Below are 18,547 nucleotides of genomic sequence, written 5' to 3'. Positions count from 1 at the left end.
CCTTTCTGTCTTCTACACCTCTCTCCCCACCTCGTCTTTCTTCCTCGTTTTATAATGCACACCACATGTGCATTGAAGTACAGATTGAACTTCTATTTATAATATTACAATTATCATAATTATAATGCATTTATATATTTATAACACCTGGATAATGAACTTCTTTCAATAAAGCATTCTCCACTGGTTGAAATTAAGTATCTCATTGAAATACTATCCTGGGTCCTCAGATTAATGCAGATGAAGGGAGTTAGATATGCATCGTTTTTTTCCCCTGTATATATGAATTACATATCAATCATGTTTCTAGTCTATTGCATAGTTACAATGTGTAGTCATTGATGTCCCAGGAGCAGGAGTGGTAAACACTGTTGAAGTGTATAATTGTAATACATACATGCAGACACAGCATCATTCAAATAATGGAGGTTGATATGACTGAAAAATAATGCCTCAGAGGTTCATACCTGAACCACACCTTTATTTGCCAAGGAAGAGTACATGATCATTGAATATATTCAATGTACAGTCTACAATGTGGGAATCTCATGCGTTGTAATAACTAAAGTACACATGTATATAGGACACCCGTAGCACATGCTCCAGCAGGTATATTTCACTATGCATCCCCAAAGCCAACACTTCCTTTGGTCTCCTTTCCTTCCAGTTCTCTGCTGCCAATGACTGGAACAAATTGCAAAAATCACTGAAGCTAGAAACTTTGGCCCCTCTAACTTAAAGCATCAGCTGTCAGAGCAGTTTACCTGTATACAGCCAATCTGAAAATAGCACACCCAACTGCCTCATCCCCATATTGTTATTAATCTTCTTGCTCTTTTGCACCACAGTATCTCTACTTGCACATCATCATCTGCACATATATCACTCCAGTGTCAATGCTAAATTGTAATTATTTTGCCTCTATGGCCTATTTATTGCCTTACCTCCCTACTCTTTGCACACACTGTACATATAGTTTTTCTATTGTGTTATTGACTGTACTTTTGTTTGTGCAACTCTGTTGTTTGTCGCACTACTTTGCTTTATCTGGGCCAATTCATAGTTGTAAATGAGAACTTGTTCTCAACTGGCCTACCTGGTTAGATAAAGGTGATATATAAAAAAATAAAGGTTTATTATTGTAAGCAATGGTTATTTATTTAAGCCTTGAATGCATTTATTTTTATTTTATTCAGTCCAAATCACAGCCTTGTATTTTTTGCTCAAATGCATTTGTTAGGGAATTCTGTTGAGACCTCATATGGCAGCAGTGGTCATCTGATACGACTATGCATTGTTGTCATTCATCAGCCCCGCTTTTAGCAGGCTTGGGATCCTCAAGACTAAATCAATAGGGAAATAGATTTGAGTGACCAACACTAATGTTCCATAGCCTATTATCAGTCTCTTCTCAGCCTCTCTTATTCTTTCTTCCAAGATCAACTGGAAACAATCTTAACCAAAACAACCCAACCACTATAGTTTTACCATCAAAATGCTTGTGTCTTTGTGGACTCACTGTGTTACAGTTTCCTGATCTATTTGTTGATGCCCTGCAATTGTGGTGGTTCTTGGGTTACTGTGACACTGACATAGTACTCCTCAGAGCCATCCATTATTAAAGGCCAAAAACTTTCTGATGGGCAGCAGGTCTTGCTGAAGGTACTGCACAGACAACAAAAACTGACAGGTGGGAGCTGAGCACCTTTATTTGGGATTCGAAGTGGGTAGCTAAAGATGTCAAAGAGAAGATGGGTGGAATTCAAGATCTGCCAGACCATAAGCTGCACAGCTCCCATCAGCCGAAGACACAGACCACCTTCTCCTGCTGCTGCCGGTATGTAGGTCTGTGTAGAAGCTTCAAAGGATTGGTTTTTCTTTTCTGTGAGCTTTCTTGACCTAAATCACATTTACAATGCTGAATATCAGGGGTTGCCATCATGGCTTCCCAGCACAATGGAGAATCCAGAGAATTTCCCTAAATGCTATATGTGGTATAACTTGTGATTGGGTTGGGGTGGAAGCAATGTGTGTAAATGTCAAATATACATGTTCTATGACTGTGATCCAAATCAAATTTTATTGGTCACATACATGTGTTTAGCAGATGTTATTGTGTGTGTAGTGAAATGCTAGTGTTTCTAGCTCCAACAGTGCAGTAATATCTAACTAGTAATATCTTACAATTTCACAACAATACACACATCTAAGGAATGGAATTAAGAATATATACGTAAAAATATATGGATGAGCAATATCAGAGCGACATAGACTAAGATACAATTGAATATAATAGAATACAGTATAGACATATGAGATGAGTAATGCAAAATATGTTAACATTATTACAGTGCCTAGTGTTCCATTTATTAAAGTGGCCAGTGATTTCAAGTCTATGTATATAGGCAGCAGCCTCTAATATGCTAGTGATGGCTATTTAACAATCTGATGACCTTGAGATAGAAGCTGTTTTCAATCTCTCTGTCCCAGCTTTGATGCACCTTTAACCTCACCTTCAGGATAATAGCCGAGTGAACAGGCAGTGGCTCGGGTGGTTGTTGTCCTTGAATATATTTTTGTCCTTCCTGTGACATCGGGTGCTGTAGGTGTCCTGGAGGGCAGGTAGTTTGCCTCCGGTGATGCGTTGGGCAGACCGCACCACCCCCTGGAGAGCCCTGCGGTTGCTGTACCAGGCGGAGATACAGGATGTTCTCAATTGTGTATCTGTAAAAGTTTGTGAGGATTTTAGGTGTGCAAAGTGTGCTCTCATTTTGTATTTGTTTTAATACCACAATTTCAGAAATAATCATATGGCGAGACCATATTTAATTTAATTTAAAATAGATCTGTTTTTTAACTGGGGCAATGTGAAATTAATCCTGATGAGTGATGATGCAACCCAGTGATCTTGTTTGCACCTCCACAGAAAAGAGAATATGTATTTACTCATGCAAATGATTTCAATCTATATTGTACTTGTGTACACACAGTATGTTTCCCTCTGTAAAAATAAGAATAAAATCAACGTTTTGAACTGTGAGTGACATTCTGACGATCCCAAAGGGGCGTAGCTGCGGAAAAAGCCACCTATGTGACGTCATCACAATCAGTCTCGTGTTTACGTGGAGAACATGGCGGCGGAGATGTGGCTGTAGCAAGGAGTCGGCTCCTAATGCGAGTTTATCGCAGTGATTTGACACCATTACCAAACCATTTTAATGTCAACAGACAGACACTTTCCCCACAGACTCTGAGCGTATTCGCTGACACATTGCATGAAGCCCCTTTCCTCTTCTCTCAGCCACAGGGACAACGGTAATGGAAGACGAGGAGAGGCAAAAGAAGCTCGAGGCCGGCAAAGCAAAGGTATGATAGCACTTTCTCTGTGTTTCTACTAGTCAACCTTGGGAACAACATTTATTGCTGCGCGTGCTCATTAATACATTGTCTTATATAGTTTAATTTAGTAGCTGTTTTGGAAGCCCCTTCCGTGTTCCTGTCCTTGTCTGCTGTCACTACTAGAAAACATGTCCCCCAATGTGGATGTGGATGACAGCCCGGGTTAGCAAGCTAGCCGGACTTCCTTTGTCATGCGACCCAGCCATTGGCATCTCATAGAAACGTGCTGTTTCCTCCTAAAATCTACCAGTTTTGAAGAAAAGTATGAATGTTAGCCAGCTAACCAGTTCAGCCTTTCCGGTCAACGTCAGGTTTTATTAGTCACGCGATTTAAAAGGTTGATCTTATTGTGTGACAGGTTTTTCAGGACATGCCCCAAGTTAGCTTGAGCAAACTCAAATGGTCTCATACATATTTTATTTTATAGCATACTAACGTTACACTGTAACAACCAGTGTTACAAATAAGATTAACTGAGTAATGTAAAACAACTTCATGTCATGCAGAAGGGATGGATGTCACACAAACTATTATTTCAACCATCATTGCATTTTCAAAACAATTTCGAAGTATCCAGTGAACTGGTACAGTATTTTAGGTATTTTATTAGGATCCCCATTAGCTTTTGCAAAATCAGCAGCTACTCTTCCTGGGGTCCACAGTAGCCTACTTGTAAGATGATACGATAACACAGTCATAGTCAACTGAGAAGGATGATGAAAATCACGTCACTGCTTTAGTCTAAAAATGTAAAAGGGTACTTGGAGACAGATGGAAGGAAAGTATACTGGACTCCTTTCAGAATGTGAGGTTACTGCCTTTGCAGTGTCATTCCTCTGCCTTAATCCCTTGACGAGTTTAGGCCCTAATGCACAATACCATGACTTGACACCACTCCACCACCCATACCTATGACGCTAGAGGTGTATTTTGAGTCAGTAGTATTTATGCAGTATTTGAAAAGAAGGCTAGATGCTATAAAGGGAAATCACTTTTTGTCACCACACCTGAAACAATTTTGGAAGGTGCTAATCAAAACTAACCTATAAATTGACTAGATTATATTTAAATGCTCAGTGACGTTAGCAGTAAGGATTTTGAATGAGACACGTCTTTCTGTAGCCAACCTGTGATGATTCAACTCCGACTACCGTAGTAAGCATAGGAAGGTCATATGGCTCTTTAACATAGTCATACAGAGTTTGGTAACAAACATTCAATAACAATCTAGCTAGTCTAATTTGCATTCTTTATGATGTAATTCTCTTGCAATGATATGTGTCAATATGACAACTGTTTGTACAACCCTGTGACACTATGACTGACCTGGTCACCCACATGTAACCTGGTTTTACTCCCTACTGTCATCACTTCTCCACCTGTCTTTGATTTGACCCTTGAACAAAAATGTCAGATTTATAGGCTTTCTCCAGCCAGGTGAACTGTGTGGAAATAGCAATAGATTAAGAGGATTTAGGCCTACTGGTCCTATTGGTTTAAATGTGTTCAGTTGTTTGTGATGGGTCTTGGCATACGAAGTCTGATTATTTTGTAAGTCAGAAATGTAAAGTTGACCTCTTGTCTATCAAATCCAAACACCAATTTTTACTTGACTGGCATTAGAAGTTCTTCAGGGGGTGGTTGCAAAAGTATAGGCCTAGGCCATCTAAGATTCAAAGAAATGTAATGACTCTCAGATTCTCAATTGGGATAAAGTCTGTACGCCTCTCCTCCGTGACCCAGAAACCGATAAATGGTTGAGGAGTGTGTTAATTCATTAGTAGGCTAACTGAGTATTCTCCCCTCCTCGATTACCTACTTCAGTAGAGGATACACAAGTATCATCCCGGCAGCTAGGAAGAGTTTTAAAATACACCACACCCTCTTTGAATCAGCTGTTGTTTTCTCGAAGGAGAAAAACATTTACACATTTAAAACATTATACACTACTTATCCTTTTATCTTCAAATGTATTGCACAACTAGCTAAATTAGTTTTTATCACATTACACATTTATTTTTAAGATATGATAAATGTAATTTGCCTGATGACGCACGAGTGGAGAAGGATTCTCATTTCATACGAGCGCATTTCCTTGCCTCCGCTCCTCGACTATCTTTTTCAAAAGGAGGCGAGGAGAGGATGGACCAGAGGAAACAAGGAGTCGAGCAAAACCAATTGAGAGTCTTCCTATAAACCATGGATGGGCATCTACAGTCCTCTGGGGCCTGATTGGTGTCACACTTTTGCCCCAGCTAACACACCTGACTCCAAAAATCAACTAAACATGATCTTCAGTTTAGAATACAATTAGTTTAATCAGTTGTGTTTGCTAGGGATGAGGATAAAATTACACCACTCCGACCCCTGAGGACTGGAGTTGCCCATCCCTGCTATTTATTTTGATTTTTTTATGTAACCAGGCAAGTCAGTTAAGAACAAATTCTTATTTTCAATGACGGCCTAGGGACAGTGGGTTAACTGCCTGTTCAGGGACAGATTTGTACCTTGTCAGCTCGGGGGTTTGAACTTGCAACCTTCCGGTTACTAGTCCAACGCTCTAACCACTAGGCTACCCTGCCGCTATAAACCATCATGCATGGTATTTAGACTTCCATTCACTGAGAATATCCATTCAAAATAGATTTGTATTGCGTTTAAAAAAAACATATTTTTGAATAAATGCTAAATTAATAGAGCAAACACTGGACTCCCACTGGACTTTCAAAGATACTAGCCTATTTGAGACCGTAGTAGACCTAGACCGAGTCCATACTTTTCCTGTTTCTCATTCAGCTTTATCAAACCTCATGTGTTTTACAGCGCCAATAGCTTAGCCTTGTAGTGAATTCCACACCATCTTTCTACACATTCAAAAATGACAGCCAGGTCGATAATGCATTTCATATAAAGTGTGTACTTTTGTGTGTACCTCTGCTCCATGGTATGGTAATTGTGCCTCAACAGTTTCTCATTTGACAATTTTCTTTTGTGTTATAATATTATACTAAATATTTAAAGGACTGGAGCCATCATGTACTAAATTTGTACCTGAGGAGAATCATAAAACCTATCATTTCAGATGTTCTTTGGAGCCCAGAGACCCAAAAGGCACTTGCTCAATAATCATTCAGAAGAGCCCTCTCCATGATCTGTAGTGGAGAACTGTTTTATTTTAATTTAATTTCAATTTTTAATCCGTTATTTTACCAGGTAAATTGACTGAGAACACGTTCTCATTTGCAGCAACGACCTGTGGAATAGTTACAGGGGAGAGGGGGATTAATGAGGCAATTGTAAACTGGGGATTATTAGGTGACCGTGATGGTTTGAGGGCCAGATTGGGAATTTAGCCAGGACACCGGGGTTAACACCCCTACTCTTACGATAAGTGCCATGGGATCTTTAATGACCTCAGTCAGGACACCCGTTTAACGTCCCATCCAAAAGACTGCACCCTACACAGAGCAATGTCCTGGGGCATTGGGATATATTTTTTAGAACACCACTTCCAGCAGCATCTGGTCTCTCATCCAGGAACTGACCAGGACCAACCCTGCTTAGCTTCAGAAGCAAGCCAGCATTGGTATGCAGGGTGGTATGCTGCTGGCATAAACATAAAAGACGTTTATTTAAAATATATATATTTTTAAATCAAATTTAAAAAATGTTGTTGAATTTTACCCCTTTTTCTCCAATTTCATGTTATCCAATTGTTTTAGTAGCTAATATCTTGTCTCACATCGCTACAACCCCTGTACGGAGAGACGAAGGTTGAAAGTCATGCGTCCTCCGATACACAACCCAATCAACTGCTTCTATAACACAGCACGCATCCAATCCGGTGCACCTGGCAACCTTGGTTAGCGCGCACTGCGCGCAGCCCGCCACAGGAGTCGCAGGGACTGTAGTGACGCCTCTTGCCCCAAGATGCAGTGCCTTAGACCGCTGCGTCCGTGTGTGTGTGTTAATTATTTAACTGTAGTAGAATGCTTAAAGGCTGCAAACATTTTAAATATTGGTTATCACCATTTGTTTTTTTTTGGCAAAGAACATATCGGTATCGGCCAGATGTCATATCGGTGCATCCCTAGTTATCTAAGTGCTTCCCATACTGTACTGTCTTTAGTCACCCTATTTAGCTAGCCTACCTTAGTAGCCTATACTGCAGAGCTGTCTGACAAAATTATTTTACTAGTTCTTAGATAAGGCATACTTTAACAAACTGTCTCTGTCCCTCTGGTCGTTGTGTACATTCCTCTCTCATTCGGTCGGTGTGTATCTAACTTAAAGTAGCAGGCGTAAAAGTGTATCCGTCCAGAGATCTATATTTAATGACGAGATGCTCATCTCTCCTCCCTAACAATGGGAGTTGTTCTCCCAAAGGCGGAAGGCAGGCGACAAGCTTAGGTCCAAAATAAGCCCATAGAAGCACATTGGGCTTATTTTGAACAGTTTTAGGCAAGAGTGAAACCTCTCGCTTCGCCTCTCTGATCCATCTCCGTCGAAGCCCCCAAAAAATTGTGCATTGGATTATGGGATTATAGTTCATTGCCACGATTCTGAGCTGAACTAGTTTTTACATTTGCGTAATGAAAACTCTAACTCCCTTCAGCCCAGCATCACACACAGTTCTTGAATTGTGTCGCAAATGATTTGATTTCCCTCTAGAGAAATGGCGCCTTGGGCTCAAAAAAGGAACTAAATGGAATTCAAGTAATTGAACCGACGTCGGTCAGTAAGTTGTTAAATAACCAAACACCCCCAACACTTTTTTTTGTTAATTGCTCAGCACTACCATAATGACAAAGTGAAAATGTGGTTGTAGATATTCTGGCAAATTTATTGAAAATTAAATACAGAAATATCTAATTTACTTAAGTATTAATACCCCAGAGTCAATAGAAAGTTTGAATCACCGTTGGCAGCAATTACAGGTGTGGGCAATGTTCCCTCAATTATTTTTTGGCACTGTGCAACTTTCAAATCTTCTGAGCGCAAACTTGAACGTTGTGAAAATTGTGTCAAGTGTACACGCTTTAAGGTACAGTTTTAACAGTGCCCATGTAGGCGACTGTGGCTATTTGATCATAATGGAGGCCTATCAGAGTGGCCTACCATAAAGAAACAATGGCGAAAATGCATCCCATAACATTTTACAATTGTAATAGCTGTTCTATAATTCAGTCTATTTTAGCAGCCAATGTGTGGTGTTCAATGTAAGTCTACATTCCATGAGACTTTTGAAAAAAAAAACATGCAGGGCTTAACATTAAGCTGTTTATCCACTTGTCCTTCAGACATGGAGATGATTGAAAATGTTGTTTGATGCAAGAAACCACTTTACAAAAATACAAATTATTCTGCCTATTGGCTACTTAGATTATTCAGGCCTTTCTCAAAATACAACACTAACACTGTCCCTTTAAGACAAAAATAAGCTAGAAATGTATACATTTTGTGCTGTTGTAGGAAGCAATCACTCCCCTATTGCTGACTACAAATGACCTATAACTGGGCTAATTGCTCACTAACTAGCAAAGGATATGAAACCAATTTTCACATGTGGCTTCCTGCAGTTCTTGCATTGATCTCAAAACAAATGCATCTACTAATAACCGCTCATGCTGTAAACACTAGAGGTCGACCGATTATGATTTTTCAACGCCAATACCGATTTATTGGAGGACCAAAAAAAAGTCGATACCGATTAAAACCGGGCTGTTTTTATATTTAATTTAATTTATTTATATATATATATTTTTTTTATATAAATGTATTTATTTATTTGTAATAATGACAATTACAACAATACTGAATGAACACTTTTATTTTAACTTAATACATCAATAAAATCAATTTAGCCTCAACTAAATAATGAAACATGTTCAATTTGGTTTAAATAATGCAAACACAATGTGGTGGAAAAGAAAGTAAAAGTGCAATATGTGCCATGTAAAAAATAATGTTTAAGTTCCTTGCTCAGAACATGAGAACATATGAAAGCTGGTGGTTCCTTTTAACATGAGTCTTCAATATTCCCAGATAAAACGTTTTAGGTTGTAGTTATTATAGGAATTATAGGACTATTTCTCTCTACCATTTGTATTTCATATACCTTTGACTATTGGATGTTCTTATAGGCATTTTAGTATTGCCAGTGTAACAGTATAGCTTCCGTCCCTCTCCTCGCCCCTACCTGGGCTCGAACAAGGAACACATCGACAACAGCCACCCACAAAGCATCGTTACCCATCGCTCCACAAAAGCCTTACTCTGCAAGTACCACTTACTTGCAGAGTAAGTTGTACAACTACTTCAAGGTCTGAGCGAGTGACGTCACCGATTGAAACGCTATTAGCGTGCACCCCGCTAACTAGCTAGCCATTTCACATCGGTTACACCAGCCTAATCTTGGGAGTTGATAGGCTTGAAGATAAACAGCTCAATGCTTGAAGCACAGCGAAGAGCTGCTGGCAAACGCACAAAAGTGCTGTTTGAATGAATGCTTACGAGCCTGTTGCTACCTACCACAGCTCAGTCAGACTGCTCTTTCAAATATCAAATCATAGACTTAATTATAACATAATAACACACAGAAATACGAGCCTTAGGTCATTAATATGGTAAAATTCGGAAACTATAATTTCGAAAACAAAACGTTTCTTCTTTCAGTGAAATACGGAACAGTAAAAATCTAACAGGTGGCATCCATAAATCTAAATATTCCTGTTAGAATGCACAACCTTCAATGTTATGTCATAATTACGTACAATTCTGCCAAATTAGTTCGCAACGAGCCAGGCGGCCCAAACTGCTGCATATACCCTGACTCTGTTGCACAGAAAGCAAGAGAAGTGACACAATTTCCCTAGTTAAAAGAAATTAATGTTAGCAGGCAATATTAACTAAATATGCAGGTTTAAAAATATATACTTGTGTATTGATTTTAGAAAGGCGTTGATGTTTATGATTAGGTACACATTGGTGCAACGACAGTGTTTTTTTTCTCGAATGTGCTTGTTAAATCACCCTTTTGGCGAAGTAGGCTGTGAGTCAATGATAAATTTAACAGACACCCCATCGATTCTATGCAACACAGGACAAGCTAGATAAACTAGTAATATCATCAACCATGTGTAGTTTGATTGTTTTTTTATAAGATACATTTAATGCTAGCGAGCACCTTATCTTGGCTCCTTGCTGCACTCGCATAACAGGTATTCAGCTTGCCACGCAGTCTCCTCGTGGAGTGCAACGTAATCGGCCATGATCGGTGTCCAAAAATGCAAATAACCGATTGTTATGAAGACTTGAAATCGGCCCTAATTAATCGGCCAGTAAACACAGTCCAGTTCGAAGTAAATTGCACAGATCCATATATGGCAATGCTCTATTTGCATTTAGGCCTACTTGTTTATGCCGCACAAGTCTGTGTAGAGTATGGGGTGAGTAGTGCATGTCAATGCAATAGAATCCTACTCCGATGCCTTCTGCCAAAACAAAATATTTTGCGTAGTTTGTTTCGTTATGTTGCATTGAAAATGGCTAATATTGTGTTGATTCCATCACAATTGCCACTGTAAAGGAAAACATTGATTGTGTGAACAAGGGAAACTCTAGAACAGTGGTCACCAAACTTCTTAGTCAAGAGCACTTTGAGTCAAAATGCAAGCAGAGATCTACTGCTCAGATTTTGTTTTAACATGACTTAAATGTAACCCTATGCCCTTACAATGGGAGTTGTTGTCCCAAAGGCGGGAAAGCAGGTGACCAACCTTAGGTCCAATATAAGCCCATAGAAACACATTGAGCTTATTTTGAACAGATTTAGGCAAGAGTGAAATCTCTCGCATTAACCAATTAGAAACAGTACTGTTTCAATGAGGTTTGTGTAGTAAGCTATAGGCCCAATACCTTATCACCGCATATTGGCTTTGCTTGAATTGCCCTGCCAATGCATAGTAGTTCGAGACATTTTTTGAGGTAGGCTATATGATCACAGCGGTAATAGATCCGTTGTTGTGTTCATTTCCAAAGAGTGAGCATACATTTTAAATAATTAGCTTTTTATTTTGCTGGGCTGATGGTGCCTGGATCTGATGGTCAGTCTCAGTGGAGGGGGGAGCGCAGCAGACTGAGGGTCTGCCTCAACATCCCTCCACTCTCCCATCATTTCTGCCTCATGCACAAATTCATGTTACATTTACATTACATTTAAGTCATTTAGCAGACGCTCTTATCCAGAGCGACTTACAAATTGGTGCATTCACCTTATGACATCCAGTGGAACAGTCACTTTACAATAGTGCATCTAAATCTTAAAGGGGGGTGAGAGGGATTACTTATCCTATCCTAGGTATTCCTTAAAGAGGTGGGGTTTCAGGTGTCTCCGGAAGGTGGTGATTGACTCCGCTGTCCTGGCGTCGTGAGGGAGTTTGTTCCACCATTGGGGGGCCAGAGCAGCGAACAGTTTTGACTGGGCTGAGCGGGAACTGTACTTCCTCAGTGGTAGGGAGGCGAGCAGGCCAGAGGTGGATGAACGCAGTGCCCTTGTTTGGGTGTAGGGCCTGATCAGAGCCTGGAGGTACTGAGGTGCCGTTCCCCTCACTGCTCCGTAGGCAAGCACCATGGTCTTGTAGCGGATGCGAGCTTCAACTGGAAGCCAGTGGAGAGAGCGGAGGAGCGGGGTGACGTGAGAGAACTTGGGAAGGTTGAACAGCAGACGGGCTGCGGCGTTCTGGATGAGTTGTAGGGGTTTAATGGCACATGCAGGGAGCCCAGCCAACAGCGAGTTGCAGTAATCCAGACGGGAGATGACAAGTGCCTGGATTAGGACCTGCGCTGTTTCCTGTGTGAGGCAGGGTCGTACTCTGCGGATGTTGTAGAGCATGAACCTACAGGAACGGGCCACCGCCTTGATGTTAGTTGAGAACGACAGGGTGTTGTCCAGGATCACGCCAAGGTTCTTAGCGCTCTGGGAGGAGGACACAATGGAGTTGTCAACCGTGATGGCGAGATCATGGAACGGGCAGTCCTTCCCCGGGAGGAAGAGCAGCTCCGTCTTGCCGAGGTTCAGCTTGAGGTGGTGATCCGTCATCCACACTGATATGTCTGCCAGACATGCAGAGATGCGATTCGCCACCTGGTCATCAGAAGGGGGAAAGGAGAAGATTAATTGTGTGTCGTCTGCATAGCAATGATAGGAGAGACCATGTGAGGTTATGACAGAGCCAAGTGACTTGGTGTATAGCGAGAATAGGAGAGGGCCTAGAACAGAGCCCTGGGGGACACCAGTGGTGAGAGCGCGTGGTGAGGAGACAGATTCTCGCCACGCCACCTGGTAGGAGCGACCTGTCAGGTAGGACGCAATCCAAGCGTGGGCCGCGCCGGAGATGCCCAACTCGGAGAGGGTGGAGAGGAGGATCTGATGGTTCACAGTATCGAAGGCAGCCGATAGATCTAGAAGGATGAGAGCAGAGGAGAGAGAGTTAGCTTTAGCAGTGCGGAGCCCCTCCGTGATACAGAGGAGAGCAGTCTCAGTTGAATGACTAGTTTTGAAACCTGACTGATTTGGATCAAGAAGGTCATTCAGAGAGAGATAGCGGGAGAGCTGGCCAAGGACGGCACGTTCAAGAGTTTTGGAGAGAAAAGAAAGAAGGGATACTGGTCTGTAGTTGTTGACATCGGAGGGATCGAGTGTAGGTTTTTTCAGAAGGGGTGCAACTCTCGCTCTCTTGAAGACGGAAGGGACGTAGCCAGCGGTCAGGGATGAGTTGATGAGCGAGGTGAGATAAGGGAGAAGGTCTCCGGAAATGGTCTGGAGAAGAGAGGAGGGGATAGGGTCAAGCGGGCAGGTTGTTGGGCGGCCGGCCGTCACAAGACGCGAGATTTCATCTGGAGAGAGAGGGGAGAAAGAGGTCAGAGCACAGGGTAGGGCAGTGTGAGCAGAACCAGCCGTGTCGTTTGACTTAGCAAACGAGGATCGGATGTCGTCGACCTTCTTTTCAAAATGGTTGATGAAGTCATCTGCAGAGAGGGAGGAGGGGGGAGGGGGAGGAGGATTCAGGAGGGAGGAGAAGGTGGCAAAGAGCTTCCTAGGGTTAGAGGCAGATGCTTGGAATTTAGAGTGGTAGAAAGTGGCTTTAGCAGCAGAGACAGAGGAGGAAAATGTAGAGAGGAGGGAGTGAAAGGATGCCAGGTCCGCAGGGAGGCGAGTTTTCCTCCATTTCCGCTCGGCTGCCCGGGAGCCCTGTTCTGTGAGCTCGCAATGAGTCATCGAGCCACGGAGCGGGAGGGGAGGACCGAGCCGGCCTGGAGGATAGGGGACATAGAGAGTCAAAGGATGCAGAGAGGGAGGAGAGGGTTGAGGAGGCAGAATCAGGAGATAGGTGGGAGAAGGTTTGAGCGGAGGGGAAGAGATGATAGGATGGAAGAGGAGAGAGTAGCGGGGGAGAGAGAGCGAAGGTTGGGACGGCGCGATACCATCCGAGTAGGGGCAGTGTGGGAGGTGTTGGATGAGAGCGAGAGGGAAAAGGATACAAGGTAGTGGTCGGAGACTTGGAGGGGAGTTGCAATGAGGTTAGTGGAAGAACAGCATCTAGTAAAGATGAGGTCGAGCGTATTGCCTGCCTTGTGAGTAGGGGGGGAAGGTGAGAGGGTGAGGTCAAAAGAGGAGAGGAGTGGAAAGGAGGCAGAGAGGAATGAGTCGAAGGTAGACCTGGGCGACTTTAACCTCCCCACAACTGTGAGAGGTGAGCCGTCCTCAGGAAAGGAGCTTATCAAGGCATCAAGCTCATTGATGAACTCTCCGAGGGAACCTGGAGGGCGATAAATGATAAGGATGTTAAGCTTGAAAGGGCTGGTAACTGTGACAGCATGGAATTCAAAGGAGGCGATAGACAGATGGGTAAGGGGAGAAAGAGAGAATGACCACTTGGGAGAGATGAGGATCCCGGTGCCACCACCCCGCTGACCAGAAGCTCTCGTGGTGTGCGAGAACACGTGGGCGGACGAAGAGAGAGCAGTAGGAGTAGCAGTGTTGTCTGTGGTGATCCATGTTTCCGTCAGTGCCAAGAAGTCGAGGGACTGGAGGGAGGCATAGGCTGAGATGAACTCTGCCTTGTTGGCCGCAGATCGGCAGTTCCAGAGGCTACCGGAGACCTGGAATTCCACGTGGGTTGTGCGCGCTGGGACCACCAGATTAGGGTGGCCGCGGCCACGCGGTGTGGAGCGTTTGTATGGTCTGTGCAGAGAGGAGAGAACAGGGATAGACAGACACATAGTTGACAGGCTACAGATGAGGCTACGCTAATGCAAAGGAGATTGGAATGACAAGTGGACTACACGTCTCGAATGTTCAGAAAGTTAAGCTTACGTAGCAAGAATCTTATTGACTAAAATTATTAAAATGATACAGTACTGCTGAAGTAGGCTAGCTGGCAGTGGCTGCGTTGTTGACTTTGTAGGCTAGCTGGCAGTGGCTGCGTTGTTGACACTACACTAATCAAGTTGTTCCGTTGAGTGTAATAGTTTCGACAGTGCTGCTATTCGGGGGCTAGCTGGCTAGCTAGCAGTGTTGATTACGTTACGTTGCGTTAAAAGAACGACAATAGCTGGCTAGCTAACCTAGAAAATCGCTCTAGACTACACAATTATCTTTGATACAAAGACGGCTATGTAGCTAGCTATGTAGCTAGCTACGATCAAACAAATCAAACCGTTAATGTTGTTACTCCCATGAACTTGTCGATGACAAGCATACCCATAACATGATACAGCCACGACCATGCTTGAAAATATGGAGAGTGGTACTCAGTGATGTATTGGATTTGCCCCAAACATAATGCTTTGTATTCAGGACATAAAGTTAATTTTTTTGCAGTGTTACTTTAATGCCTTATTGCAAACAGGCTGCATGTTTTGGAATATTTTATTCTGTACAGGCTTCCTTCTTTTCACTCTGCCATTTAGATTAGTATTTTGGAGTAACTATAGTGTCCGTCCTCAGTTCTCTCCTATTACAGCCATTAAACTCTGTAACTGTTTTAACTTCTTATGGGCAGTTGGGACGGTAGCATCCCACCTTGCCAACATCCGGTGAAATTGCAGAGCGCGAAATTCAAAAATACCAAATTCAAATATTTAACATTCTTGAAAATGTGTTATACATCAAAAGAAAGCTTAACTTCTTGTTAATCCAGCCGCTGTGTCAGATTTCAAAAAGGCTTTACGGCGAAAGCAAACCATGCGATTATCTGAGGACAGCGCCCCGCATACAAACAAATACATCATATTTCCACCAGACAGGTGCGCCACAAAAGTCAGAAATAGCGATATAATTAATGCCTTACCTTTGAAGATATTCTGTTGGCACTCCAAAATGTCCCAGTTACATCACAAACGGTCCTTTTGTTAGATAATGTCCTTTATGTCCCAAAAATCTAAATTTATTTGGCACGTTTGATTCAGAAATACACCGGTTTCAACTTGCCCAACATACCTACAAAGCATCTAATAAGTTACCTGTAAACGGTCCAAGCATTTCAAACAACGTTCCTATTCCAATCTCAGGTACCCTAAAACGTAAATAATCCATACAATTTAAGACGAATAAACTGTTTCTAATTCCACATAAAAACAATGTGAAGCGTGCTCCAGTTCATGGGCATTTAAACAGTAGAGTCCACCTGGAGTGACACTTACAATGAATAGGACTACTTCTTAATTTCTCAAAAGAAAAACATTGAACAATTTCTAAAGACTGCTGACATCTAGTGGAAGCCATAGGAACTGCAACCACGTTCCTAATAATGAGGGTATCCCAATCTTTTAGAGTGTTTTCTATCCAGATCTACCAATTATATTCATATCCTAGTCTCTGGGCCTGAGTAACAGGCAGTTTACTTTGGGCAAACTTTTCATCCAGAGGTGAAAATACTGCCCCCTACCCAAGAGAGGTTAAAGTCACCATTGGCCTCATGGTGAAATCCCTGAGAGGTTTCCTTCCTCTGAGTTGGGAAGGACACCTGTGTCTTTGTAGTGATTGGGTGTATTGATACACCATCTAAAGTGTAATTAATAACTTCACAATGCTCAAAGAGGTATTGTATTTTTTTACCCATCTACCAGTAGGTGCACTTCTTTGCGAGGCATTTGTAAACCTCCCTGGTATTCGTAGTTTAATCTGTTTGAAATTCACTGCTTGACTGAGGGACCTTACAGTTAATTGTATGTGTGGGGTACAGAGATGAGGTAGTAATTAAATAATCATGTTAAACACTATTATTGCACACAGTGAGTCCATGCAATTTGTGACTTGTCAAGGAAGTTCTTGCTTCTGAACGTATTTGGTCTTGCCATATCAAAGTGGTTGAATACTTGACCCAAGACATTCAGGCTTTTCATATTTTATTAATTTGTAAAAAAAACAATTCCACTTTAACATTATTGGGTATTGTGTGTAGGCCATTAACACAACATCTAAATTTAATACATCTTAAATTTAGGTTGAAACAAGAAAATGTGGAGAAAGTCAAGGGGTGTGAATACTTTGAAGGTACTGTATATTATGAGATGACTAAAATACAGTACATACTGTACATATTGAGTAAGAAACAGTATATGAAGTGTTGGCTCAAGTCTGTGTTGACATGCCAACTGTTGATCATCACAGCAGCTGTCAAGATGGCTGTTTTCTAAGCTGTTCGGGCATTGTGCCAGCAACAGCAAGTTGGCTTACCTCATCACAGGAACGACACTAATAGTGTTTTCAAGCTCTGACACAGCCTATTTGACTGTTCACGTAAATGGAGTTTAGACCTAGTTGATTTTAATATTATTCAGGGATTTTTCTTCCATTCAAATCCTTGGGCGGGTGACCTAAGTGTCGGTTTTTTTGGGGGGGAAGGGGGGCGAAGTCTAAACAGTGCCATTTATGTAAAATAAATAATGATTTTTAGGATGGCAAGAAGCTTTGTTTTTGAACTGAAATGACTAAAACCAGATTTAAAGTATGTAGAAAAAAATATAAAACAATACATACATTTATTATTATTTTTAATAATTGTCAAGAGAATTTTGTTCTCATGTTCATTTTTCCAATGCAATTAATACACTCTGTCTGTTTCTAAGAATTTGTAAGGTTCTTATTTAAATGAAACGGAAAAAGGTCAGTAAACTTAGCCAATAGTGTTTATTCCCGAGAGCTCTGCTCATAATACCATGTACATTGATTTATATACCTCACATTTCGTTATAAATGTCCCTCCTCTCAGATACAATGGCAATATAGTTCACAAGCCTTCTCAAATTATCTGCCACCTGTTAAACAATCTACTACAAGCCCAAGGTCTCTCCCCTTCCTGGGTGGGGACAGAATGTCCTGTAAGGAACACAGTATTCCAGCCGGTCTGACGATAGCTCCATTTGTTTCTAACAAGGAACAGAAAGTCCTTGTTCTAATTCTTGACTAAAACTACACACATTATATTCAGTGTTTTTGATTATAATAAGATTCATACATTCATACAGTGACAGGGTAGTATTCGGTTATTTATATTTCTACGTTAAATGTATACATCATCTAGTCATTATTCATATAAATCCCATAACAATAATATAATCTTTAAGAATTTACAATCAGTTGAAGTAGAAGCTAGTCAGTCAGGGATAATTTCAAAATACAAAACAACACTGAATTGATCAGTATTGATTTTGTTATTATGTTTTAGCAAAATAATGCAGCATTAGCCATGGCAAAATGAATAGAATTGCAGGAAATTAGCTTTAATCTGCAGAAGGTTCTCTCAGCTCCATGGAGCAAGTTCTATAATTGTAGGAAATTGGCCTAAAAATTCAAATTTCTCTAAACCGCCAAGATGGGTGACTCTAAAATGTTCTCCACAATTCAGCCACACCAATGGGCTGAACATGCCCATTGCCACACCCCCTGCCACTCCCACTACTTTAGGCCCGTTTTAATCCAGAAAAAAAATTCTGTCCATAAAATTGTCTACAAGAGGCCTATTACTTTAAGGATATCTTGACTTTACGTTGGGGGCTTATTGTTGGGTGTATGGCATTTTGTTTATGCTCTTGGAGGTTGCACTTTGAGTCAATCCTGCAATCCCTATAGCAAAAAGGTCTG

At 41.6% G+C, this 18,547-nt stretch overlaps 1 protein-coding gene across 6 annotated transcripts in view; it reads left to right on the top strand.

Moving 5' to 3' along the window:
* Nucleotides 1-3,110: 3,110 nt before the first annotated feature.
* The window catches only part of LOC124043434 (A-kinase anchor protein 9-like), a 134,714-nt gene continuing 119,277 nt past the window's right edge, over nt 3,111-18,547 (top strand). For all 6 annotated transcript variants that reach the window (XM_046362045.1, XM_046362043.1, XM_046362044.1 and 3 more), the window contains exon 1: nt 3,111-3,366. In XM_046362045.1, coding sequence (XP_046218001.1) covers nt 3,319-3,366 — 48 coding nt within the window. In that variant the 5' untranslated portion in view covers nt 3,111-3,318. The remainder of the gene's footprint in view (nt 3,367-18,547) is intronic.

Source organism: Oncorhynchus gorbuscha, linkage group LG09, assembly GCF_021184085.1.
Source record: "Oncorhynchus gorbuscha isolate QuinsamMale2020 ecotype Even-year linkage group LG09, OgorEven_v1.0, whole genome shotgun sequence".
NCBI lineage: Eukaryota > Metazoa > Chordata > Actinopteri > Salmoniformes > Salmonidae > Oncorhynchus > Oncorhynchus gorbuscha.
Note: the sequence above shows the minus strand (reverse complement) of the source record. Positions and strands in the feature narration are given on the sequence as shown.